The sequence below is a fragment of the Bemisia tabaci genome, chromosome 8 (assembly GCF_918797505.1).
Source record: "Bemisia tabaci chromosome 8, PGI_BMITA_v3".
Lineage (NCBI taxonomy): Eukaryota > Metazoa > Arthropoda > Insecta > Hemiptera > Aleyrodidae > Bemisia > Bemisia tabaci.
In genome coordinates this window covers 28,658,093-28,685,990 of record NC_092800.1, presented here as the reverse complement: position 1 = coordinate 28,685,990, position 27,898 = coordinate 28,658,093, and the positions used below count along the sequence as shown (strand labels likewise).

Genomic DNA, 27,898 nt, shown 5'->3' with positions numbered 1-27,898 from the left:
TGCAAAAACTCCTTCAGCTCCGCCGCGCCGCGCTCTAATCCCGTATGAATACACAAACCCCGGAGCCCGGAGCGTCTTCAGGTCAGCGCACCGCCGGCGATGCCAAAAGCACCGCATAAACCTCCGCCGGAGCGGGGCGCCTCGCCGGATCGATATCTGAACTGCGGCGGGAAATTTCACACCGAAGCTGTTGCTCTCGACGGTAAACAATGTTGGGGCCCGTTTCGGACAGCGAGGTCAGCAGAGAGGAAAAGCGCAAATTGGGATGTAGGTCCAAACAGGGATAGTTTTCAAAGACCCCAAACTGATAATCCAGCCCTATCATTTCAAGTCCGACAAAAGTTCCGGGATCAGGAGCTTTTTTGTTCCAATTTCTCTCATTCTGTGACCATCAAAAGTTCCGGGATTCTTTTAAGATTTTTTCAAAAGTTCCGGAAAATACAAAAGATCCGGAAAATGCAAAAGATCCGAAACATTTCAGGAATGGAGATGTTGCATGTGTGAGGGATTTGCAATTTGACTGTTGTTTCATATGTAAAAGTTCGCGAGAAACACGATGGTGCCACTGGTTTTCTCTGAAATCAACTACCAAGCTCAAAAAAAGCTCTCAAGTTGAGGCCAAAATGGAGGGGATATCCCACGCTATCCTGAGAGTCCACCTCTACATCAAGACAAACTCTCCATTCAAAGATAGGTAGCAAATACATGACAGGATCGCCGTGATTTCAGTTTTAGAGTCCCCAAATAAGGTGGCAGCCTTGTCAATGTATTTTCTCCCTATCTTTGCATAAGGAGATTGTCTTGATGTAGACGTGGACTCTCAGGATAGCGTGGAATATCCCCTCCATTTTGGCCTCAACTTGAGAGCTTTTTTTGAGCTTGGGAGTTGATTTCAGAGAAAACCAGTGACACCATCGTGTTTCTCGCGAACTTTTACATAAGAATCAATTGTCAAATCGAAAATCCCTCACACATGCAACATCTCCATTCGGATGTAGGTCCAAACAGAGATAGTGTTCAAAGACCCCAAACTGATAATCCAGCGCTATCATTTCATGTCCGTCAAAAGTCCCGGGATTAGGAGCTTTCTTGTTCCAATTTCTCCCATTCTAGGACCGTCAAGAGTTCCGGGATTTTTTTAAGATTTTGTCAGAAGTTCCGGAAAATGCTAAAGATCCGGAATATCGATCCTTGTCAAGGTACCTGTCAAGGCGTTGACACCGTTCAAGGACGTATTTTGACTAACTAAACCATTACGAGACAAAATGCTTGTTTTGAGCACACAGTGCTGCAACCTGGTGGTTCGTTACATTGAAACACGCTACACATCAGGAAAAACAGTCTTTGCCACACGTCGTTTCATTTTGAAATTAGATTCTACACGTTCTGTATAGCGACACGTAATTCATGAGGTAAAAGATCCAAGTATACATTAAGGCTGTGTTACACTTGTGGGGGGATTAGGAAAAGGAAAACGTGTGTCACGGAATTGAACCTCCTCTACAGCCTAATTGCATTTTCAAGAGGAGGCCTCTGGCTCTTCTCTCCCTGGATAATCCAAAAATACTCATACCCTCCCTCTTCGAACATAATTCGTCAACACTGGTATTGATTTGCAGAGGAGTCGCGCGGTAAATTACGATTTGACTTTCAAGAATCATTATTCACCATCATTTGAAACAGAGATGATATATCTCTGAAATAAATTAGATACATACGTGTAAAACTCCAAACTGCTATCTTTCCTTGAGTGTTAAGATTACTTTCGTAAGCCAAGGATTAGATTTGCCTAATTACAACTGCTGAAAAAGTAATTTTAAACAAGTTGGTTTTTGCAATCGCTAGCGATAGCAATATTCGTCATGGGAACTTTTGCTTCTGGGATATGAAAATTTTAAGGTACAGTTCGTTTGTAGTATCTTCAGAATTGAAGGGGCTATGTAATTTTGTGTCGACATCTCTTTTTTAACATTTTTAATTTTTTTTCTTTGCATACAAGAAAGCTGTTATTTACCAATTATTTATTTTCGTTGGATTATGTATGGTTTTTGGAAGTTAACGCATTTAACTTTCAGTTTCGTTTTTTCGGCGTAAAGTATGATATTTTTACTCTACGCATATGCCCGAATACGCATCATAACGACGGTGAAACTACCAAACCACGTATCTCGTTTGCGGTGTTTAAAAATCTCCGCTCACATTTTATTTTTTTGAAGTAGACCAAATCAATATCATTCCTTGAAATTTTCACAGAATTTTCTCCGCACGAAGAGGAAAAATCACGGAAATTTTCAAGACTGGACGTTAAGTAGCTTTTCATTTAAAAAATAAAGTATGACAGGAAGTCTGCGACGTCGCAAACCGAGATACGTGGTTTGGTAGTTTCACCGTCGATAAGTGACCTATGTGCTTCCTAAGTTGCCATTTTTTTCATTCAAATAGATGTAACCGAAATGTTAGATGTGTACTACCTATACTACTTTCATGTCATTGTTTTATTTATTTATTTACTTTTTGCGTAGGTATAAATTGTTATTTTTTGCTGAATTTTGGAGAAAATATTGCTTTAAGAACGTGGAATGTAAATTAATTTTATTGAAAAAAGAAAATACCATCATTAATTTGGGCGAACAGAGAAAATATACATCAATATTTGGGTCAACATCTCCCTGATTATATAAAGGATGAATATATTAGTATTTCTGTACCAAAAAACTTAGCTTTTGTCTTCAGAGATACGATGATTCTAGTCCCAGTCAATTTGTTTTATTGAAAAAACAAAAAAACAAAAAATAAATAAAAAAAAAAAAAACAACTGAAATGTTAGACATACTATTTTCATGTCTTTCTATTTGTATCAATAGGTACTTTTTGCTTAACTTACGAACGTTGAATGCAAATTAACTTTATTGAAAAAAGAAAATAACGTCATTAATTTGGGGGAACATGTGGCTGATTATATGAAGGAGGTATATTCCAGTATTTTTGTTTAACATATCAACTCACGAGAAAATGTTCGTACATTTATCATCTACTATTAATTATTTTTTGATGATTAGTCTAAAACATTCAATACAACCATTAAAAAGTAGTTCCCATCATCGGGTATCGAACTCACGATCGCCGGGTGCCCGCATCTAATCAAAAATACGAGGCGGTTTAGTCAACTAGGCTATAATGGTTCCACATGGGCGACAGTAAAAATAGCATACAAAAGACTCGGGCAATGGGCGGGACTTATCACAAGAGACCTTGACTGCTTTTGGGATGATATGAAGCGCATTGCTGTTTTGCTGTAGGAGCCATGGTTCGCACTGTTTTAATGCGTCTCGAGGTTCATGCCAGCACGCATTCCGATCGCGGCAGTTGAGCTAAGCAATATTTGCGTATCCATGAATTAAATCAATCAATCGAGCTCTGATTTTGACTTCTTTATCCGTAACGAGTCCTCCAGAACAATTTTCCACCTTGTACGATGGTTATTATTTCTTTACTTCTATTTTTCAAATTTGAGGTGGGATAATGGCGGCTTCTCAAGAACACCGAGGTAGGCGATCTTTTGCACCAACGAACAGAAAACTGATGGCGAAAAATAACCAATCAGAACCTCCCAAAAAAAAGAATTTGCCTAAAAACGGAACTTCGTGGTTCTGCGCAGATTTACCAGTCAGACACGACATCTCGAGGTGGAAAAAAACTCGCTGAAAGCGAATTTTAGCAATCAACACAACTCGACGTAGAGACATGATTGGCTAAAAAATACAACGGTTTTTGATACATCGGAAAATCAACCAAAAATCGGAGACTGGGCGAAACGCTCAAGGTCGCAGAGGTATAGGGAATCCCATAGCGAAAGCAACGGAACGATTCTAATATCATGGGGAACTCCGTTCCCATGACAAAGAAGAGGTGCTCAGTGCTCACCCTAGGAGACGAATTTTAATTTTTTTTATCATCAACCATTATTGTGCGAGGAGTAAACCGCAAAAATAAACTGCTCCCCACCCGATTACATTGTTTAAATTGATAGTGCAGGGTCTCTAAAACATATTGTCTCTGATTTACAATCTTAAAACAAGCTGGGCTAGATTCCCCTTTGCAAGGTTGATGCTAATGCAGTCCCAAAATCTGCGGTAGATTCATAAATAAAATTCGCTCAAACCAAGAGCATAAAAGAGCACAGTGGGTGGCTCCGCATTCTGGTATTCTCTGAAATCTGAATTAGCGCATTCTCCTTCATCTCCGAGCGCACATAATTCCCGATTTTAAGTCACTCACGGTTGCGCTTTTAGAGCTCGAACTTCCCGGAACCCCACCCGCGCGCGACTACCATACTGGTTCTTCAAAATTTGCGCTTGCATTTCGGCCGCTAAAAACACTCTACTCAGACCGCAATACACCCCCCCCCCCTCCCGTCTATCGGCTCTTTATCCCAGCCTCCCGCCCACTCACCAAGGGGTGGCATCTATCGGCGCACAATGGATCGAGTCAATAGGAGGAGTCGGATAAAATCTGACAACTTTGAAAGCTCATATTTGGCGAAAAAGTTTAAGAGTGGTACCATTGGGTTTTTCGCAAAATGGAGATGTTGCATGTGTGAGGAATTTGCGATTTGACGATTGATTCGTATGTAAAAGTTCGCGAGAAACACGATGGTGCCACTGGTTTTCTCTGAAATCAACTCCTAGGCTTAAAAAAAGCTCTCAAGTTGAGGCCAAAATGGAGGGGACATCCCACCCTACCCCGAGAGTACACCTCTACATCAAGACAAACTCTCCGTGCAAAGGCAGGGAGAAAGTACATTAGCGGTGATGTCGTGTTTTCAGTTTTGGAGTCCCCAAATAAAGTAGCAGCCCTGTCAGTGTATTTGCTCCCTATCTTTGCATTGAGAGTTTGTCTTGATGTAGAGGTGGACTCTCAGGATAGCGTGGGATATCCCCTCCATTTTGGCCTCAACTTGAGAGCTTTTTTTGAGCTTGGGAGTTGATTTCAGAGAAAACCAGTGGCACCATCGTGGTTATTGCAAACTTTTACAAAAGAATCAACAGTCAAATCGCAAATCCCTCACACATGCAACATCTCCATTCCCTTTCTGAAACACCCCTTGAGAGTGAATTTGTGACGAAATAAACATCAAAATTCAAAATGTTGGCCAAATATTTCATGTCCTACCCCTTCTTTTAGCTCGTTCCACGGTGCGACGGAGGGAATTCCCTCGACGTGTACATCAACGGCATTAACGTGTATCGCCTTCCGATGTGCGTATTCGGTGGTGCACTTGAGAGTGAATGGGATTTTTCCTCCCATTCACCCCTCCCCCCCCCAACCCCCACCGCCACCCTACCGAGCTTTGGGAAGAAAGCCCTCTCCCCAAATAAAGGAGCTTATCTCGTCCCCCTCGATGCCGGTTGGACATCTTTGAGAGGGAGGAGCCTAACTTTTGCTCGAGGTGAGCCCCAGTTGGACATCCTTTTTAGAGGATCCAAGGCTCATACCAAAATACGGTTGGGCGTCTTCAGCTTTGAGCTGTCCAGTTCACACGTCTCGATTTGTCGTTCACGGTAAAGATCCTGTTCCTGACGAGGGAGCTATGATCTGCCGCAGATTGGATCCTCGCAGTATGCAGCCGTTTGGATGTCGATGATGTAACTATAAAAACGGAGCATTTAGACCACAAGGTTAGGAAATTTCCGATTCTTTTGTTCCCTCGAGCAGACAATGTGTAGTGAAACGGCTAAACCCGTTTCACTACACATACCAAACCAAACGCAACACAAAATTTGGGTTAGTTTGTGTTTCACTGCATCTACAGGGTTATTCAAAAGTCACGCACCACTGGTCATAACTTTAGTTCTAATTATGATATCGATTTGCGGTTTAAGACGTGTTTCCTCATATCGAGGGGGAAACTTTTTTAGGTACTTTCCAGTTTTTGATCCCCTCGGGGGCGGGGGGGGGGGGGAACTCAACAATTTCGAATGGCCACAACCCTCATGGCCAGTGGTGCGTAACTTTTGAATAACCATGTATAAACAAAGATAATACAAGATCACAAATATCAGTAAGAATCAATGCGGAAGGATGATTGCACACTTTCTCGGGCAGCTTCTGGTATGAAGCAGAGAATTCCGTCCCTTCTTTCAGAATTTCTGCTCTTTTTCAATACTTCCGGACCAGACGATACAAGTACATTGAAAAACAAGCAGTGAACTCCAACACAATGTGTTGATAAGGCGCGTCATTAACTCGCACATATCAACCCCTTTAGTTTTCGTTTACAGAGATTTCAAAAAAGGCAAGCAGCACAACAAGAGAATTAACGATCCAACAGTGCAAGGTCAACGAGGCACCTTGACGAGACCGTGTATTGTAAATCTAGAAAGCTATTCGAACAAATTTAAGTTTTTTGATCTGCCTCAAGCAAAATCTTATCAGATTCTTGAAGAAAAGTGCTACGGAAAAATTTAAGCGAAGAAAGGAAAAATTCTGTCGAACTCCTAGAAGATAAAGTCGATTTAAAGGTATTTTTGGGCTAAAATACCCAAATCACCGGTATTATAAATCCCGTTATATTATTGAAAAGAGATTTATACTCGATATAAATGCAATTGTATTAAATATGTCTTGATTTTTTTTATTTTAAACGTCTTTTCATGCAAAGAAGCTTAACCATGTCCATGCTTTATTCATTCATGAATTGAAAGTAAGCAATCCACATCCCGAAAATCTACCGATTTGCCGTGAAAAATTGCAGAAACTTGATATATCAGGTCGATGTACCCACTCTTTGAATTTACCAATCGATTTAGTGAGTGCACGTATGTGAAAGTCAAAATGCTATAGTCATTTTGGGTGCATTCATTTTTCATGAAACAATTGTAAGTAATTTCAATCCCGAAAAACCATACATTTTCCGTATAAAATCGAAAAAATCAAAATATGTCGACTCCCTGACGTGAAAATTAAATTCTACGTGTGAAAATACTTATGTATCGATATGCTGAACAGAATGCCCGCCTCTCCTCGTAATTTACAAACCGTTCCTATACTCATCTCAAAATTTTTCTCAGAGCTTTGTGTTATTATCAGCTTCCATTTAAACCCCGGTTTGATGGCCGAATCGGCTGCCCAAAAAGCAAGCCATTTTTGAAGGGCTCTATGAGAAATTCGTGATATTATCAGCTCTCAGGAAATCACCCCATGGGTAAAATTGCTGGTATAAATTTTCGAGAGCTTAAAATAATCGTATTCAAGAAACTAAGGCATTAAACTATGGAGTCAATTTCGTTTTAATAATGTAACGGGATTTACTTGTCTTCAGGTCAAAACTTATACAAGGAAGCCCCTTGCAAGAGGCTAATTTTTTGTAATTTCACTCAATTTTTTCTCCTTTTTATAATTGAATTGCTTGTCACATTCTGAGGTCAATCATATTAAATTGTAATTTATACATTTCTTTTTTTTCCCCTTCATTTTATTTTTTGTTTGGAGAAGTTTTGTTGATTTCTTCGGATTTCGAATACTGTAACTTCTCTTCTATTTGGCCGATTTTTATGAATGAGACCTCTTTTAATTCGTGTTTCAACGGAGAGTAAGGAAACAATTGCTAAAAACTCGCGAAATAATTTTTTCGAAAATTGGGCGAATCCTAGCGTGACGGTGAAATGGTTAATGAAGCGTAAGTAATTGGGCGAGGAGCTGAGGATCCCGGCCTAGCTTGGCGACCGTCATTAGCTATTGTTCGTCAAGACGCCGACGCAGTGATCAGGAGCGTGGGGAAGAGAGGGGTAAGTGGATTCCTGTATGAGCCACGTTTAGCTAATGGTCTAATGAGTCTCGAGGCTCATCACAGATTGCACTTACACAGATTGCACTGTATTTCTTAGTTTTAATAAGAAATAAAATATAATTCTGTAAAATTAGTAAATAAATACCAAGACAATTATTCAGGATGTCAAAGACTGACTGAAAACTTTTTATTAACCTCATATGATAAAAATATTATTATCAGCTGACACTGACATTGTTGTCAGATGAACAGCACTATCAGAGCACGGGTACCAACTTTTGAAAAGTATAACAGAGGTTTGGAGATCTGTCAAAGCAACGTTCTGAACAAAGCGGAGGAGTTAAATTCTCATTCCGAGAGTGCCGACCTGCTCAGCCATCCTCGAATCAATTCGCTTGATTCTGCTTATATATGCATATTTTAAATCAGCGCGTCGTACTCTTAGGCTTTTTTTAAGAAAACCAAGTAACGTAGACTCTTGGTATTCACTGCACATAAACTAGAGAGCCCCAGAATGAGAAACAACTTTAAATCATAATTATTGACGGATAAATAAACTTTTTACACGCTTTGGAAAATCTCAGAAGTTCGCGGTAGTCACTTTTCGGTAAGGAACTAAGGGACTCGGTTATTGTATCGAGCAAGGTTCGAAACGATCGCAAAGGCGGTATACTACGTATACGCGCCAAAAAACTCCAGTCGAGGAAGCCGTCCTTACGGGCTAAATAAACATATCGTCCGCGTTCCGGGCTCAGAGGCCAAATGTTCCAGGCAGAGCACCCGGAGCAACTTAAGCTACGGCTTCAACACCCGGAACTTCTAGCATCTGAGTCCGGAAAGGACGGTATGTCTATAGACGCCGCATCTTTTTTTTTCAGTGTAACATGCAACATAGGTAATCGTTATCGTTTCCCAGCAAAAAATACGTAGTATTCAAGAGGCTTAAAATCAAAAATAAAGCGCAATCTGACAACGTGGATCTTGGCTATAATTCAAAGGACAAACTGGAGCCCGAGAGACGCGAAGGGTCACGCAGGGACAGGTGGGACGCGGGGCGAGAAATCCCTTGAAGCGAGGAGAGAGGAAAAACAATATTCATATAATCAAGTGACATCACACTTTATGACTTAGACAAACAGGTTAACCGTGCCGGCTCCCAAAAGCGGCCGGCAAATAATAAATTTTAAATTAAATTCTTGAGGATAAAGAGGGCAAAAGGGTTCGGCCAGAATCATTTTCGTGCTCGCGAAAACTCATTTACTTTTTGCGTGCAATTATTTATATAATTGTCGGGCCTTTCGTAGTTGCTCTTTTAGGCTTACCCCGGGATTAACTAAACTTTAAAAGGCGGGCAAAAATGCCTTCATCAATTTAAAATTAATGTTTTCCTTGTGCGGTACGTCTCAAGGCTGAAAAGAGCTTTCTTTAAAAAGGCTCTCGATATTTCTGGTCGTGAAAAAATAACTACGTTTTAGAGGATAGAAAAGAATTTTTCTGACCGCATTACTTGCAACGCTTTTAATGAAAAGTGGGGAAGGTAGAAAATTTAATTCGTGACTTCAATTTTTTTTTTTTTTTTCTAATTACGTCTCACTATCTATTCCAACCGTTAACAAAGATCCATCCGTTTGAATTATGTTTAGGTTCTGTCAGGTTTCTTTTGCAAAGAGAAAGAGGTAATTTTGAGCCTCACCAGGGTAATCCTTTTAATCCATATGGTCCTCCCTGTGGAAATGAGTTATTTCACGAACAACCATTCATCTCATCGCTCCTTTGGGGTAAGGATGTATCTCGGTTTCCGCATGAAAACCCACGAAGCATGGATTTAATTGTATAACAGGGCTCACGTGAAAATTCGTTGTTTTCTTCGAGAAAGAACGTAACTGCATTTAAATGTTGCCAAATTTCCCCTCACAAATTGCATTTTAAGAAAAAAATATTCCGCATTTCTCACTGAAAATTTTGCTGATTTTTCCTCTGATCTCACGCAAAAAAATAAAAATAAAAATAAAAATTGGACAAAAATTGTCCAGGTGCATTCTTGTCGAAAATCGAATTGTTTGGGTCAATGTTGCAACCTTGGAATAGAGTTACGTTCTTCCGTACGGGAAACGAAGAATTGGACTACATTTTGCATTTTGGAACTACACATTCTATCCAGGTTTAAAAACGACGTATATTCCATTAGTTCCCTATGCACATACGTGTTTTTTTTCCAGATGAGTTAGAATTAATAGCTCTAAATTGCAAAATGCAGTCCAATTGAGATACGTTCTTCGGTGGCGTCGCGTGAATTGCGATACGTCGATTGTTATGCCATTTAAACCTATGGCAAAGAATCGATTACTAAGCACTGAAAAAAGAAGTTCGGTAAATCCGAACTAGTTAGGATCACATGGAACCAGGTTTTGTTCGGTACACACAACCGAATTATTCGGTCTATTTAACCGAATTGGTCGGTTTGTGCGACCGAACCATAATAAATTCATTACAGTTCGGTTCAGTGGACTGAACAGTTCGGCTGAGCAGACCGAATAATTCGGTCGTGTGTAGTGTGTACCGAACAAAATCGTGGTTCCATATGATCCTAACTAGTTCGGATTTACCGAACTTTTTTTTTTCAGTGAGGTGTTCGCTGCGAACACCCTGTTTATCGATCCTTTTCCATTGGTTTAAATAGCAGATCAATTGATAAATCGCAAAGCACGCCACGCCACTGACGTCCTTACGTCAGAGCGGCAACGTTAAGAGTGCGTGGCAGTGGCGTGGCGTGAATTGCGATATATCGATTGTTATGCCATTTTAAATTATCGGAAAGGATCGATAAACAGGGTGTGTGCAGCGAACACCTTAATGATCGATTCTTTACCATAGGTTTAAATGGCATAACAATCGAAACATCGCAATTCACGCCACGCCACTGGTGCGTGGCGCCACAAAAAAGAATCTAAGGAGTCTGCATCCATGTAACTGATTTCCCTTTCAAAATTCTGTGAAAAAGATAAAAGGCGGGCGCAACGCGGCAGATCAGCGGAAATATTTCACGGTAAGCATCGCCCCTCTGTTTTGATTAAATTAAACGAACCGCCGGGCCGGCCGGTAAATTAGCTTGTAGCTTTGCAGCGCACCTCCACTAACACCGAGCAACACCGACAAAAGCGCTGTTCAGATCAGCGTTTTTGCGCTCGTGAGCCATCGCGCCGGTTAAAACCGCGTAAGCGGCGCTGAAAACGCTGAGCAGACTCGCGGTTTTTGCTTGACGCGGGAGCGAAGCGTGGTGGAGCGCGCTCACGGTCCGGATAAAACCGCGCAAACCCCGATTGAAACGCTGAGCCGAAAGGCGGTTCTTGCTTAGAGTGGTAACGCACTATCGCGGCTCGACGCATAAATAACGGCGTAAACGGATCGGCTGTTTAAGCCCCAGATGAGAAGCCACTTCTTCGTCTTCGTTATCCGAGCGCCGCGCCGGGTAGGCAACCTGCAGCACCTGCTTATAAATATTACTCCGAATCGGGGAACTTTGGCGTTAATATTTAATGCCCGGGTCTAATCTTTGGCGTGCTGCATGAATCTGGCTGACGGGCGATTCGAACGCGCTGCAAGTTAGGCTCTGAGGAGGATGATAAATAAACTCTTTGAGAGAGAGGTGGGCGGAGAAGACAGATTAGGATTTCTGGATGGGTAAAACGTGAAAAGGAAATACACGTAAGGGACCGCTCAAGTAATACACAAGTCGTTGGGGGGGGGGGGGTGTCTAATCCTACTTTTCCGGATCTTACGATGGGCGAAGGGAAAAGGGGTCAAGTCCAGTTTCGCGTTGGCCTCCCGTTTCGAAAAATAAAACAAAAATCACGGTTTGCCGTGTTTTCGAAACTGCACTGGAAAACAAGTCGATTGGATCTAAAGTCCAGACTCTTGAAACTAATGACAAGAAAAAACACTCTTGATTCAATCGGATTTTTGCTTGAATCAAAAGGAAGTCCGCTTGTATTCAGAGGCTTGCTTCTCGATTTCAGCAAAAATCCGATTGAATTGAAAGTATTTTTTCTTGTCAATGTTTCTTTGAATCTAAAGTCCAGACTCTTGAAAACAATGACAAAAAACAAGTACTCTCGATACAATCGGATTTTTGCTTGAATCACAAGGAAATCCGCTTAAATTAAGAGGCTTGCTTCTCGATTTCAGAAAAAATCCGATTGAATTAAGAGTATTTTTTCTTGTCAATGTTTCTAACTGTCTAGACTCTAGATTTAAGCGACTTTCCTTCCAGTGTGGATCACATTAGTGATAGCCACTCCCAAGTCGCAACCTCTGATTGAATCGGGACGTGTAAAAACCGGTAATGTCCATTTTTCAAGTCTTCAGTTTTTTGAGTTGACAATACTTTTAGGAGTTGGATGCAACCACGAAAGTGGTGTAAATACTCGTCTGTGCGTCACCTTAATCCCGAAACGAGTCCTTTCATCACTTTTACGATTGTATCCACACTTTAAAATGTATTATCGACTCAAAAAAACTGAAGACTGGAAAAAAGGACATTAGCGGATCTCGCACGCCCCGATTTAATTGATATCGGCATTGCTTTGCGGGACTCGAAATCGGGCACATTTCATTAAGGCACATGTTATAATATTTGGGAGAAAAAATACAACTAGAAATATCTCGGTGCAGTCACAGAAACATTGAATAAACGATCCCACATCAGTTCGGTCAGTTGAAGAGACGCGTCGTTGTTCGTAACGCATTAATGCAACTATTCGTGTTCTGCCGCTGTCCTGGTTGCGTCATTAAAATTGAAGGCGCTTTAACTTTCTAGCGCTACAGTGAAGGATTTGACCGATTTGCGGCTGGGAACTTGAATTTTCTCTCGAAGCGTTGTAGGTTTTTACAGGTTCTCTATGATTTTTGTAGCTTCAATTGGATTAACGACACTACATTACTACTTTTGCTGTCTGCTAAAAATCGATACGCTAGCCACACACACTAGGGCGCGTCAAAAAACATCGTCTTTCGAATTTCAAAATTGTATACGAGGGAAAAGTTGCGTCTAGGTATCAAACTTAAGTGTTCCAAAGCATTATTCGAAAAAAAAAAAAAAAAAAAAAAATTACAGCTACCGCTTTTGCAGTTTTTGTCAAAAAATCACACATTTCATGTTGTTTTTTGCGATTTCATCGCACTGTTTAAGCAAGATAAAAATGTCTGGAGCACTCATTTTTGGTAAGGGAACGAAGATTAATTTTTATACCGTTACTTTTTCGGCCCTAATTTTCTTTCTCCTTTAACGAGGGTAGCGTCGTTGAAATAGACGCACCAATATTAATGTAACTATGCATTAGAATGAACATTTACGCGGCGCGATACAAAATGTAAGTGGACAAAAACACGAAGATAATCGCAATCCTGAAAGGGAAATTTAGAACTTGGTCACCTGAGAGCCATTCCAGCTCTTAAAGGTACGAAAAAGATGTAAACTTAGAGCACTTGAGGACTCTTAGCCCGTGTCTTACTCCAAAGATTACATCTACTGCGCTCATTCCCTTTACGACATTAATACGATCATTCAAACTTCCATCTCAGGGAGTATTGCAGCAATTCCCTACGTTGCGAAGTTGTATATTTTTCAAGCATAAAAATACAATAGCGCAAGGATTATTACTTTGAGTAAGCGGGAATCTTCAGCACAATATGATGTATGTAGGATCGAAAACACAGGAATTAACATTTTTCAACTTTCAGAGAACCGCAGAAAACTGTGACTTTTCTTTGCCACGACAATTTTATTTGGACTAAAACTCACAATTTGGCCCGTAAAAGCCGTATCAAGGTCTTTCTTAGCTAGATTTTATATCTCTACCATTTTTTGCTGAATAAATATCTGTATTTTGTTAAATTCATCACAACTAGGTCATTTTAGACCTCTTTTCAGGTCTAAAACTGAACTAGACATGGGGCTGAGGGCTGATTTCGGCGAAATATGCAGATTTCTCGGCATTCGACCGCAGACCCGCAAAACTCGCATTTTCCGCCAAAATGGGTTTTCAGACCCATCTTGAAAAGAGACAGGGATGACCAAATCATGGTGCACTCCGTAGAATGTTGACTCTCAGTGAGCAAAAAATCGTCAAGTTGCGGAAATTCAGGTGGAGTGGGCCAACCATTGTGAGCTATTGCTAAATTGAACTCGGCAATTTAATTTTTTACAAGAGAACGTTTGTGCGGATTCCTTTGTAAATTTTAAGGAATTTGCTTCGTACTATAGAGAAAATTCACTAAAATTCGCACAACAATCCGCAGAACAGTTTTCATGTAAAAAAATTAAATTACCCAATTAGATTTGGCAATAGCTGATGTTGCTTGGTTCCTTTCAGCTTAACGCGGCCCAATTTCGCGTTACGCAACGGAGCCTGGTGGAGCTCGCATGTTGAAAATTATTCTCCCCGTTAGTTCGCAAAGAGGGGGGAAAGAAACATGCGACAAGAAAACACTCGATTATTACCATGAAAAAAGGACGCTTGTTAATAAAAGAGCCGCAAATGGTCGATAACTGCAACAAGATTGGAATCGCTCGGAATTTTGAGATAGGTTAAAAAATGTTTCGAAGGCGTGGGTGCGAGCGGTATGAAGGAGGAAGCGAGTACACAGGCAAAAGGGGAGGGAACTGAGGCTGCAAATTGTTTCAGTAGCGTGTAACATAAATCTTGCCGCTTGCGTTTTTCTCCGCCAGCGTTGCCATGCAGCTGCCGTCAGAATCCCTCAGAACAGCTTGAATTTCCATCTTTCCCTTCTAGCTGAAAATCTGCGCGCCTTACTCTGATTGAATCCGGCAATTTTAGGCTGCACTGGAAAAAAAACACATTGGATTTAGAGTCCAGACTCTTGAAAAGATTGACAAGAAAAAGGACTCTTCATTCAATCAGATTTAAGCTTAGATCAAAAGGAAATCCGCTAAAATTAAGAGGCTTGGTTCTTGATTTAAGCTTAAATCTGATTGAATCAAGAGTATTTTTTCTTGTCGATGTTTTTAAGAGTCTGGAGTCTGGACTCTAGATCCAATGTGTTTTTTTTCCAATGTGTGTTGTAGCATTTACGGGCAAGAAAAGGACCAAAAAAGAAAAACCGAGTCCCAATCGGAATAAGTATCCATTCGAGAACTTCAATGGATGAAGGAGACCTTGTTTTCTCAGGCTTCCATCTTTTTTGTAAAATAAAACAGTGGGATACAAGTCATTTTTGAAAAAGCAAAACTTGCTTAAGAGTAAATTCTTGAAAAACTAGGTCCAAAAACTACCCGACAATGATCTCAAGTATAATTAGCAACACGACTCAACGTAATTCTTAAAATTTGTTTTTCTCAAAATCAGGGATACCTCACTTATTTCCTCCATCCATAAGATTTTATTCAATTGCCAATTATTGAATAACTCCAAAAAAAAAACTATAAAGGATACTATAACCTTGCATGAACATTCGAATTGCATTTTTATCGGTTGTTTACGTACTCACCATAATTATCTTTTCGAAAAAATGTACATAATTCCGCATGTATCGTAGCTTACAAGAATCTGATAAAAAAAAGATAAAGAACATTATCCAAGGATTATCCTCTCTTGGTAAAGGTTGATTCATAATTCTAAAATAAAAGAAAATAGAAGATAAAAAGGACTCGTTATACTATTTTCCAGCGAGGTTTTCACAACAGCCTCTTAGGTCCAAAAATTAGTTTGAAAAAATAAATAAATAACTAAAAAAAAATGACTACTTCTCGACGCAGCATCGCGCGAAATGCGATACTCCTGTCGACAGAGGTTGCACGGAAAATAACACTTGGCAATGCGAGAGATTTTTCGATGGGATTAACAGAATTGCAACCTACTTCGACTTTTCTGGCGGAACGGGCGAAACTACCGAGGATTGGGGGGGGGGGGGGGGGGGGAGAGAAACAACTTATCGCTTTCGTTTGGAAGGCGCGCAAACGTACGTTATAAACGTCACGTCTTTCATTGGCATTTTAATAAGTGCCGCGCTCATCTCCTTTCCGTCTATTCCTCCCTACGTTGCCACAACGTTCGTTAAATCCTTGATTTATTTGTCTTCAACGTACCAACGGACATTAAAAGCTGTGAAGTCATGTCAAAATAGGGATTCTTCGTTTTATCAAACTACACTGAAAAAAAAAACTCTGGCCGTCGGAGCCGCAATCACGGGCTATATAGACATACCGTCCGTTCCAGGCTCAAAGACTGAAAATTTCGGCTGCTGGAGCCGTAGCTTCGGCCTCGGAACACGGAGCAATCGAAGCTACGCCTCCAGCAGCCGGAATTTTCAGTCTTTGAGCCCGGAACGGACGGTATGTCTATATAGCCCGTAATTGCGGCTCCCACGGCCGGAGTTTTTTTTCCCAGTATAGTTCCAAAAAGGAACGGCGACATAGTCTACTTAGGTGCCACCAGAGGGCCGATCATTGAAATACATAGACGAAGCTACAGACAAAGAGGACAAAAAGGGTATGGAGGAAGCCTGTTGATGGAAGTGGGTGGACAAAATGGTCAAAGGAGGTAGGTAATAGACTAACTAACGGCAACCCACGAGAGACCCATTAGTTTTTCTATCATTATCTCCCTTAGTCCATAGAAACCACCCATTTTAACCAATAGGATAGCTCCATACTCCCCATGTCTTCTTTGTCCATAGCTTTATCGATCAATTTTAATGATCAGTCCGCAGTGATGATAACCCCGCGACGTACAAATTTTACTGTGACGTTGAGTTATTGTCTATATGTTCTAGAAAGCAGAAGATAAAGCAATTTTAATTGACAGTTTTAATAAGTGTAAATGGTGCTGAGCAGTACGTTCACAAATTAGAGAGCATGATCAACAAACAACTTATGGAGAGTCATCATCAATAATGGATTTACTTCTAATTAGCATGGAAATAAAAACTAATAAACTTATCACTAAAGTGATAATTGTAACACATACTATTGTGATTAAGGTGTATTTCATAAGAAATGGAATAATTTTAAGTGCGGAAGCTAACACCGAGCTCACAGATCGATCGATTTTTATTTACTCTAATTGTTTATTTTTAAAATGTAATACAAACTTTTGAAATATGCCGGTGGATTTTTTAGTGTTTTTAGTGATTTAGTGCAAGATATAATGTCGGCACTGAAGAAGCCTCATATGGGGGGCGACACGCGTTTGCCATGAATTTCAAAAACAAAGAAAGCCAGAATGCTCGTAAGTAACTGTATGATTATTGTTATACTGGCGAATTCATCGTTTATTTGTAGTGTTTCAATTAAAACCATGTTCGGTGGCCAATTATGCACTAGAGCTGTATTCTCTTTCAGTATAGGAAAAAAGACCGTCGAGACTCTGATTTAAAGATGAAGAAACAACATGGTCGGAAAACAAGAGTGGAGGGGGAGGGGGGAGCATAATGCACCCCAAATGAGAATTAAATTCTCCCAAATATTTCTCATTCCGAGAGTCATTGGCTCGGATGAAATCGTGGTCAAAATATGCTCCGAGTTTACAATCGATTTCTAACAGTGAAAAAAGAAAACAGTTAGATGAACATCCTGACGTTGCCAAAAACCTCAACATGGAATGTTCATCGTCAAAAAAACGTTGGAAATGTTTTGGAAGTTTTCCAGGACTTTAATTCGTTAGTCAATCGATTAAACCTGAACTTTTCGAAGAATATCACCCAAAGAAACAGATATTCCATTAAACACTTAATCATCAATCGTACTTTTAAAACGCAACAGACGTCGGTCTGGGCCTCGTTATGGATGAGAATCTGATATTATTACTAAAGGAACGACTAGGGCGAGCAAAGATTCCTCATTCACCGATGACGCAAATTTCTATTCTTATCGAAAAAAAACCCCAATCGAGCAGATAGATGTGGAATTTAAATTTTTCATTCCCAACCTGATTATTTGAAAATTAAAAGAGGGAAAACTTGATTTGTTCGTCTCCAAGAAGCATTGCGAGGGGAGATTATGAAACAATGCGAGAGGGACACTTGTTTTCGCAGTTTCAGCATTGATTTATCGTGTAATAAATTAGACGACGCTCACACACCGACTGGAAAGAACGAGGCTGAAACAATATAAAATATTGGAGACGTTGACTCCTAGAATGGAGCTTTTTTAATCAATAAAATAGAGGATGTCAGCGGTAGTCGCTCGCGAATCGCGGAAAAGGCGTAAGGATTTACTGCGCAACGAGCAGACAGCCAAAACGAGAGGTAGACGAAAACCCCGTTATAAATGCGGTTTTTGGACTAAATGCATACTTGAAGAGGTATGTTTCAATTGTATTTTGCAAAAAGGAACCAACAGCATTCCAATGTAGCTAAGATTAAGTAACCTACATTCTTTGAAATAAAATATCTGAAACCATGCAAAAAATCAAATTTACAAAAAGAATTTTTGTCTTCACTTCATAGATGATTGGGAGAGAAGATGAAATTTGCTTAGATGATCAGTTTACATCTGCAAGGTAAAAAATTTGCACAATCTTAGCGACATTGGAATGCCCTTGGTTCCTTTCAGCAAAATGCAATCCATTTGGACTTTTTGTCCTAAGAGGAAGTATAAGGTGGTCAGTTAACTTCATTAGAGACACTCAGCATCTCAGGATATTAATGTCTTTACAGGAAATATGCTATGAATATATTGAATTAAATAGAGAAATTATGTGCACAGAAATTGCGTGTTTTACGGTTCCTTTTGTCTTGATTCATTTGCACATTGTTGCTTAGATACGCACAAATACACTCAAAGACGGTTGCATAAATACGTCCGTAAAGGTAATATTTATTCTCATTCACTGCATTTGAGTTTGAATTTCACATCATTCGAGTTTAGTGGCACTTCGTAGTAACACATGTGTCTCGCTACCTAGTACCTACTTATTCTCGCTGTGATTCTTAAAATTATGTTTACTTTTCCTTCGTAATTCTATGATAAATGTGCATATTTATGATATTAGGAACTATTTTTCATTTTAACGTAGCTCCTTTGAGCATTTCTACGTTCAAATATTTATAGTATGGTACGAGACACCTTAGTATGGTTCACAGATCGAGAACCATTAGTTCATTTACGACTACAAGAGATGTTCTATGTGAACCACTAATTGGTTTACAAAGCAATAGATTTTTCTCCGTGTTGGTTGGGTCTTCTTTTAAAAAAATAAAATATTCGCAGCAATTTTTAAACACCGCAAGCAAGGTACACGTTTTTGTAGTGTTTTCGTCGAAATATGATTTGGTAGCATGGTAGCCGACAATGCAATTCTTCTGCGGTGCCTGCGACGATCGGCTACAACAATACGTACTCGACGGTTGCCCGGGTTGCATGCGCAAAAATTGAAGGCGCCCTGCCTTTCATAACCGCAACGCTCGCACCCAGAGATAAGGTTCTCCTGCGGCGCCTGCAACGATCGGCTACAACTATACGTACTCGGCGATTGCCCGGGTTGCATACGCAAAAATTGAAGGCGCCCTGCCTTTCATAACCGCAACGCTCGCACCCAGCAGTACGCTTGGGAATTTTTCTTCGCGCGCGGTCGGTAAATTCGACAGCGACGCGGAGGGAATGACAGTGGCAAAAAGAAGTGGGGTGCATATACCTACAGGACGGAATGAAGAAACCTCAAATATTCCATAATTTTTAATGGAAAATACGGAATTATTCTCCAGGAGCTCGGCTCCCGACTTCTCAAACCCACCTCCCCCCCCCCCCGGGCCCGGCGGGGGGCGTTTTGAGTCCCCGACGACGCGCGAGGCTCCGGAATCCCACCTTGTCGGCGGTGAGTGACGTCACGAGACGAAAAATTCTAGCCCCGACTTAAAATTCCATTAGTATTCATTGGCGGCTGGATTTTCCGGAGCATGTTTTCATATCGACCCATCCACCTCCCGCCGCCCCCCTACACCTATTCACTCGTTCGGTGCGATCCATGCTACATTCAATGACCCTCCGATACTGCAACGCGAAAGCTGCGTTGTCAATTCAATTGGGAAAAGCGTATTTTATCGTCAACGGTTTTGCAAGACGGATTGAAGCGATGGCTGCGGTCGAAAATGCATATCTTAGATTGCAACGTTGTAAGTCCCTGCTCATGTTTTAGTTTTTCAAAAGAAAACTAACATACAGATTTCATCGGGATTGTTCGTGACTTTCTTCAGAAATTTGTCAGTTTCTTCGGTATAATAACATACACGAGTGCCAGAAAAACTCTTGACTGATATTCCGTGAAGAATGTAAAAAAAAATATCGAAGATTCTTGAACGTTACAATAATCGAGATACATGATTATCGTGCGTTTGATTTAGCCGGAATACATGTCGGTATCTGAGGTTTTTTTCACCGTTTAATATATCAGACTTGTGTTCCTTAAACATTTTGCTGTTCGTTTTAAGAGCGTGTAACTCCAAGAGAGTAGCCAAATTTCCTTCGATAAAATGTTCATTTTTGAGGAAAGCTATGACTATTTTTCCTTTGCATTTTCAGGAACTTTAGGTGAAATTGCGAACGAAATCATCTAAAAAATGGGAGGAAAAGTATGTACAAATTTTCCTGAAAATTCGTGACTCACCGAAGGAAATTTGGCAACGCCCGTAGGTGCATACAGCGTTTTTCCTTAGCTAGTATTCCTGGTGTACGGTCACGATTGTGTCAAATTCGCTGGATTTTCCGTTGCTTTTCATTCGGATTTCACTTACGTTTTCTCATTTTCTTCAACAAGCGCGTTGAGTGACGCGGAAGTCTACCCGACACGCCACATTTTTCCACATCTCTTTATCGTCCCCTACCCTTTGTGACGCTCGCGAGGGGAGGGGGTTGCATTGCTTGTTTCTCATTTAGATTAGTTTCCAGTCTTGCAGGAGCGGAAATCCGTGTTAAGACCAGTGGCAGTCAGTGGCGTGGCGAGCTTTGCGATACATCGATTGTTATGCCATTTAAACCTATGGAAAAGGATCGATAAACAGAGTGTTCGCAGCGAACACCTTAGTAATCGATTCTTTACCATGGGTTTAAATGGCATAACAATCGATATATCGCAATTCACGCCACGCTACTGGTGGCAGTGCCAATACACCAGCGCGCTTTCAACCGATTTTCTGCATTTTAATGAGCCTAGTTGAACACCGCTGCGTTGCCCCTTTCCACATTTTGTTCTTTTCGTCGTCTCTACCTCTATACTTGCTTTCCGAGCAATAGCAGTTTTCAGCCTTACCTCTAAGCCATGAAATATTTTCTAAAAAAATGGGGTCCTTTTGGATTGGAAAAACACTTTGGATCTAGAGTCCAGACTCTTGAAAAGTACTCTTGATTCGATCGGAGTTTTGTTTGAACCAAAACGAAATCCGCTTAAATTAAGAGGCTTGGTTCTTGATTCAAGCTAGATTCTGATTGAATCAAAAGTACTCTTTCTTGTCGATGTTTTTAAGAGTCTGGACTCTAGATCCGATGTGTTTTTTTTTTCCAGTGTACTTATTCTAATTAGAATTTAATTTGTTTGAGAACATACCTCGCATTTGGGGAAGGCCTCTGGTTCCTGCGGTCGCTTGACTTTCCAGCCGAGAAGCGGCGGGATGCAGATGACGGCGCTGAGGATCCAGACGAGCGTGATCATGACGGCGGCGCGGGCCGGCGTCCGTTTCTTCAGGTAGTCCACCGCCTGCGTGATGGACCAATACCTGTCCAGCGAAATGAGGCACAGATTCATGATGGACGCCGTGCTCAACAGCACGTCCATCGCCGAGTGGATATCGCACCACCAGTTCCCGAATATCCAGTAGCCCATCAGCTCGTTCGCCAGCGAGAACGGCATTATCACTAGCCCCAGGAAGAAATCCGCCACGGCGAGGCTCGCGATGAACCAGTTTTGGATGTTCTTGAGCGCCTTCTCCGTCGCGATCGCGATTATGACCAGCATGTTCCCGACGACGACGATGATCATGAGCAGGGAGACGATGATGGTCGCCAGGACGATCTGGTAGACATTGTAGCCGCTCGGGTACGATTCGCTCTCGAGGATGATGAACGTCGTGTTGTTCCTGAACAGGTCCGAGGTTCCGTTCAGGAAGTGGGTCAGGTTGTCGAACAGCAGGTAGAGCTCTCCGTCTAGCCGCGGCGTGAAATTGGATTCTTTCGAGATCAGGTTTTCGATGCTGAATGGATTGATATCCATCGTTTCAGGTGCTCGACACTCTTCGCATAGCTTCCCCCGGGCTCAGGTTTTCCACATTGCTACAGGCGCGCGATCAGGTTTCTCTTCAGGTTTACCGGATTTTCCACATTGCTACAGGTGGACGGTCAGGTTTTCCTTCAGGTTTACCGGGTTTTCCACATTGCTACAGGTGCGCGATCAGGTTTCTCTTCAGGTTTACTCGAGACGAATTCCGTATTCCGGAACCTGTCGATCAAACCAATACTCCGAATCCATCTTCTAAAATTCGCTGACGTAAATATACAGGACTTCGAACTTGAGACCGAAACCTGAGGACTCTGCCGACGAAAGCAGTAGACTAACGTTAGTGGAGGCTTCTACTACGAAGCAAAGTAGCGTTTGGCGGAATGAAGTTTCTCGATGCCAATATTTTTACTTGGTTCACGAGATTCGGTTGCGTTACGAAAGTTAGGGAAGCCGACTTTTAGAACTTTGGTTTATGTTTTTGGACCGCAAAAAGGAATTTATTGCATTATTACCAGTAAACATTTATCAGTACAATTTATTTCTTCTAAAAAAAGGAGGAGCTCTAATCTAAGGTCTTACAAATAGGTTTTCATCAAAATTAAAATTATTGCTCTTGCGTGATCTGGTTCTATGATTCCTCTCTTGTTTCTGAATTGGAATAAGATTAATCACAAGATTTCAGCAGGTTTGAAAAACAACAAGGTACAAAGTTGGAGGAACAATTTTCAATCTCCAAATCTAACTTTCCTTTTTGCTGTTTCAATACTGGGCTGGCTAAGCTATCTTTCTTCTTTCTAAAAAAAAACAAGCCTAGAAAGAACCTTCCTCTGACGGCAAAATTATCGAGGAATAGGAACAATCGAGTAGGATGATGAACCTGCTTAGTTAGTCAGACTTTTGAAGCTTATGATGAAAACGATTCACAAATTTTAGAGGCTCAAAATTCTTAAATTACTGACCAAATAAGGCAACAGAAATTTCAAAATAATTTTCAAGCACGCGAACAAGTTGGCGTCCGGTGATTAAACGAGAGCAGACAATATTTTTGTACAAAAGGGGTGAACTTTACATGAGGTATTTTGATTTGATAAAATCAGAGGGAACTATTTCTTTTCTCCCGTCCAATAATAGATTACAATAATTATTTAAGTGTTCGATAATCTATTATGCGATACTTATGGCGACTACAATATTTTACCCGTTATACCCGATAAGTAACTCGGCTTTGACGCGAATCACAAAAAAGGTGCTTCCACCAAACAAAACAAAATTAAACTATAACAATTTGAAACGGACCAAATAGACCAATTTCTATCGATAATAATCGAGAAAAAACTAAAGCAACGTATAGATCTGTGAGGTAAAAATAGAATGGAGAGAAACGTTTTAAAATGCAATTTTTACAGAAATTTTAAGTAAAAAAAAAAACAAACAAAAAAACACAAAGGGTAACGTAGCAAAAAAAAGAGAGAAAAGATATTTACATTGAAAAAATTTGTACTTTCATCTCGAAGGAATCTACAAGGAAAATATTTGTATGAACTTGTATGCTTCCGCTCAAAGATCCAGCTTTTGGAATATTGCAAGAGGACAGAGCTTTTTACAAATTGGAAAAAAAACCTCGACAGATACAGGTATGCGCTGCTGCGGTGCCAAAATTTAACAATAATTCTCTATAATATAGATCGAGCCAAAATGACGGCTGCGTTCCAAAAGGGCGTGCAATTTCAAGTCCGAGTCATATCAACAAACCGCTCATGAATTCCCGCGCATAAAACCGAGGAAGTTTCCGCAAAAACGCAGAAATGAAAACTAAGCACACTACTCAAAATTTATTCCGCCCATAAAGTACAACGTCGTGGTCGGGAAAACAATAAAAAATCTAAATTAAATTGTTTCATAGTGGCTTCGGCGGAAGTATTTCATCCTTGGGACCTACCACAGTTGGAGCGACATCATACGGGGGTGGGGGGTGGGGGGTCTCCATCTTAATTGGAACTCATAAGTATTCAGACAGCGTCCTCAGTTCATGATCATAATTTTTTACACTCAACCATCACCGAGGAGGGGCGGGGGGCGGGTAAAAATTCCCCAAAGCATCCCACCACTCTGCGTGGTTACCTAGCAACAACCGGGAGTAGCCTTAATGTGTGCCACTGTCAATGCTACCAAAACACCCCCCGCGGTAGGTTGCACGGTAGATCATAATTTACTGCCGGATTCTATTAATGAACGGTCGCATGCTTGGTTTGCGGCTGCAGTTTGTCAATACCACTGGAATGAGGATGTGTTTCGAAACGAAGAGAGTGCGAATTCATTCTCTAGTTTTCTAGGCGCTCTTGAACTCGAAAACTACATCGTCGTCTTACGTTGAACTGCCCGGATTTATCTCACCCTTTTTTGCGACACAAAACGTAACAGCTCCTCTGCGGCACGTAAAAATTTCTGGAATTGTTTTCGCAGCACATACCCGCATCCATATTTAACGCGTTCATGGACCTAGGACCTGTGATGCAATAAATTTAAGGGTTGTGTCGGTGAAAAACGTTGCAATATTTGCGGATCCCGAGTTCGTCGGCTTCCCTTCCTCCGAATCTACCCGAGAGATAAAGTTCTTAAACGGATAAGAATCTTCATACCCGTATTTTACCGCCGATTTATTCGATGTTCCAGGAAACAATCTACGCACAAAAGTAAATATATGCCTTAATTTGAGAGCATTATGCGCCTAGTCTGCGGGATGGGCGTATGATAACATGGATGGGTTTGCACGAAAACTGGCAGTGGCTTTTTCTTGTCGGTTCAAGACAGGAATTCTGAAACAAAAGAAAAAAGAACAATACGATTAATGCTTCGATCGAATTAGATCTTAATTCTACATTTATATACGTCTAAGTTACATTGGTGATCTTACGAAATAATACATATTCGTAAGGTTCCCAGTATAAGTTTCCTCTTCATCGAGAGACGACATATCGACGGTGTAAGTCGGCAATCACATAACTCGGTTAGTGACGTCGCAGACTTCCTGTCATACTTCACTTTTTACACAGAAAACTCGTCAACGGCAATTCTTTAAAACTGTCGTGATTTTCCTCTTCTGTGCGAATAAAATTCTGCAAAAACTTCAAGGAATGATGTCAATTTGTTCTCCTTGTGATTGCGGACTTACACCGTCGATATATCAGTTCAAGTATTATTGGTGATGCCCTGAGAATTATTTAACATTTGGAGTCGGGGTGTATGTATGTATGTATACGATATGGTTCCAACCAAGGAAATCAAACATAACCCCATGGCCTTCTTCTTCGGTGGGTTTTAGGGCTTAAACTACAATTAAGGAGCCTATCTCTATATCGCCTATGGTTATGTAAAATCATAAAAAAATTACGCGTTTTTCACCTATATTTCACTGCATGCATATACGCGATTGCTGCAGCGGTTATGTAAAAACATAAAAGACCACACAGATTTCAACTCAATATCGCGGAATAATGAGCGATTTTTATGACAATGCGAGCATTATACTCATAAACGTCAGTCATTTGAGACAAGCAAAAGGTTATGGTTTTCCTTCAATTTCGAGTGATACCACATACCTACTCCAGAGTTCGAATAGTTGCGCGTTTGATTTCGGCCTTTAACGATGAAAGATTAATACCTACATTCATAAACGTCAGTAATTTGAGACAGACATATGGTTATGATTTTTCTTCAATTTCGAGTGATACCACATACTTACTCCGGAGTTCGAATAGTTGCGCGTTTAATTTCGGCCTTTAACGATGGGAACATGATACCTACATTCATAAACGTCAGTAATTTGAGACTCGCGAAAAACCAAGATTTTGGTTAGAAAACATGTATATTGCCGTGCTAATAAGTAAGAACGCCGTAAAGAGCCTCCAGACGTTGCCATATCTCCTCCAATAAAAACGAATTTGATCGGAAAATTAGGAATATTTTTCTTCAAATTTTTAAGACAATTTCGTTTGCAATCGAATTGGAAGTATCTGAAACTTTAAAGGAAAAATAAACAAAACTTTCCTCAAAAATACACGTTTCATCCGGTAAAATTTGGCGACTCTAGAATGTTCATACGGCGTTCTTCCTTAGCACGGCAGTATAGGAATGCTAAAATTCGTACCTTGTTTATTGGTCGATTTCCACCCAGTAAATCGACCAAAACGAGAAAAGCCTTCGAATTTACGTTCAAGGTGTGACGTTTTAACTCGGGCATAGGGGTAGATTTTCAACAATTTCCTGAAAAATACATGTTTTATCCGGTAAAATTTGGCAAATCTATAATGTTCGTACGGCGTTCTTCCTTGGCACGGCAGTATACGAATGCTAAAATTCGTACCCTGTTTATTGGTCGATTTCCACACAGTAAATCGACCAAAACGAGAAAAGCCTTCGAATTTACGTTCAAGGTGTGACGTTTTAACTCGGGCGTAGGGGTGGATTTTCGTAGCGTGGTTTGAAGTCGCTCGAAGCAGGGGATGCCGGCCGACTTTTCCGGGCCCTCTTTGTGGGAAAACATTAAATGAGAGGGGTGAGGTCGGGATGGGCAAGTCCCGCTCGGTCGCGTGTCGTGTGTAATTAGGCGCGAAGAACAGTTAACCCTTGGAGTCAAGTAAAAGGGGATGGAGGGCAGGCGACAACGAAATAGGCGTCTAGATTCATCGATTTTTTCCTTCTTTGTTTTCTTTTTGTTTTTTTGACTGCGCAGCGCGGCTTGAGCGATTCGATAATTTTTCGATACTGTCGTGTTGCAAAACAGCAGTATCGACCAAATTAAACCTATTCTCGGTAGTAATTTAAATGAACTACACGGAAAAAATTAAAATGCTGATTAAACAATTCAATCGCTAAAAAAAAGTGACTGCAATGTTTCAACAAAACCAATTTCAATTTCAATCAACAATTTCAACAAGTGACAACAAAAAAATGCTAATATAACCACTATTGTAAGCTAATTTAACGACGAGGGTGGTTAAAGTAGCAAGTTTTGGTTGTAAAATCTACGTTGAAACATTGCAGTCACTTTTTTTAGCAATTGAATGGTTAAATCAGCAATTTAATTTTTTCCGTGTAACTATTGACAAATGCAGCTGATCTAGCAAAAATCGTCGTATTCACAAGAAAAAATAATGAGAACTATCCTACCATGCTAATGGGAAAAGTCGTATGAGCCATCAGACGTTTCCGAATCTCCTTCGAAAAATTTCGAAGGAAGTAGAAACCCTAGGGACAAAAAATCGCTTGAAATATCTGTTTATGATGCATATGTTACGCACAGAATGTGTAATTGCCCAATTCATGAATTGGGCAGATTTTTGCTCATTTCATGAAATGGGCAATTTTGTTGCCCAAATTGTGAAATGGCACCAAAATTGCCCATTTCATGAATTGGGGCGGGAAAAAATTGCCCAATTCACGCATTGGGCAAAAAATGAAAAAAACGCTCACACTCAATTTGTGTAATTGCCCAATTCGTGAACTGGGGCATGAAAATATTGAAAGTAAGTATTGAACAAAGTAGAAAGTAGGAGATGATATCATGCTAATGTAACTCACCTAATTGTTATTGGCGCAGGTCCTTTGCGGGTGGCAAGCGGCATTGCACTGCACTTTATTCTTGAAGCAACGGCACTGTAAGGTGCGACACATAGATTTTTTGCAGGAGCACCGCTGGTACCCCTGTCCACTTCCGACGGACATTTTCCGCACCAATTCCCGAACACTGAAACAATCTTGCGGCACATCCTCCACCTTCAGACCTTTATATTTCATAACTTCAAAAGCATTTCGCGCTAATCGTGTAGAAATAATTCCACATTTACTACCGATCTGGAACAAGCCATTCCTCCTTCATCACGAT

General features: G+C 40.7%; 1 protein-coding gene across 1 annotated transcript in view; it reads right to left on the bottom strand.

Moving 5' to 3' along the window:
- Octalpha2R (alpha2-adrenergic-like octopamine receptor) overlaps positions 1 to 25,218 on the bottom strand; it is a 483,262-nt gene extending 458,044 nt beyond the window's left edge. The window contains exon 1 of the mRNA XM_072303134.1: positions 21,346 to 25,218. Coding sequence (XP_072159235.1) covers positions 21,346 to 22,008 — 663 coding nt within the window. The 5' untranslated portion in view covers positions 22,009 to 25,218. The remainder of the gene's footprint in view (positions 1 to 21,345) is intronic.
- Positions 25,219 to 27,898: the final 2,680 nt, after the last annotated feature.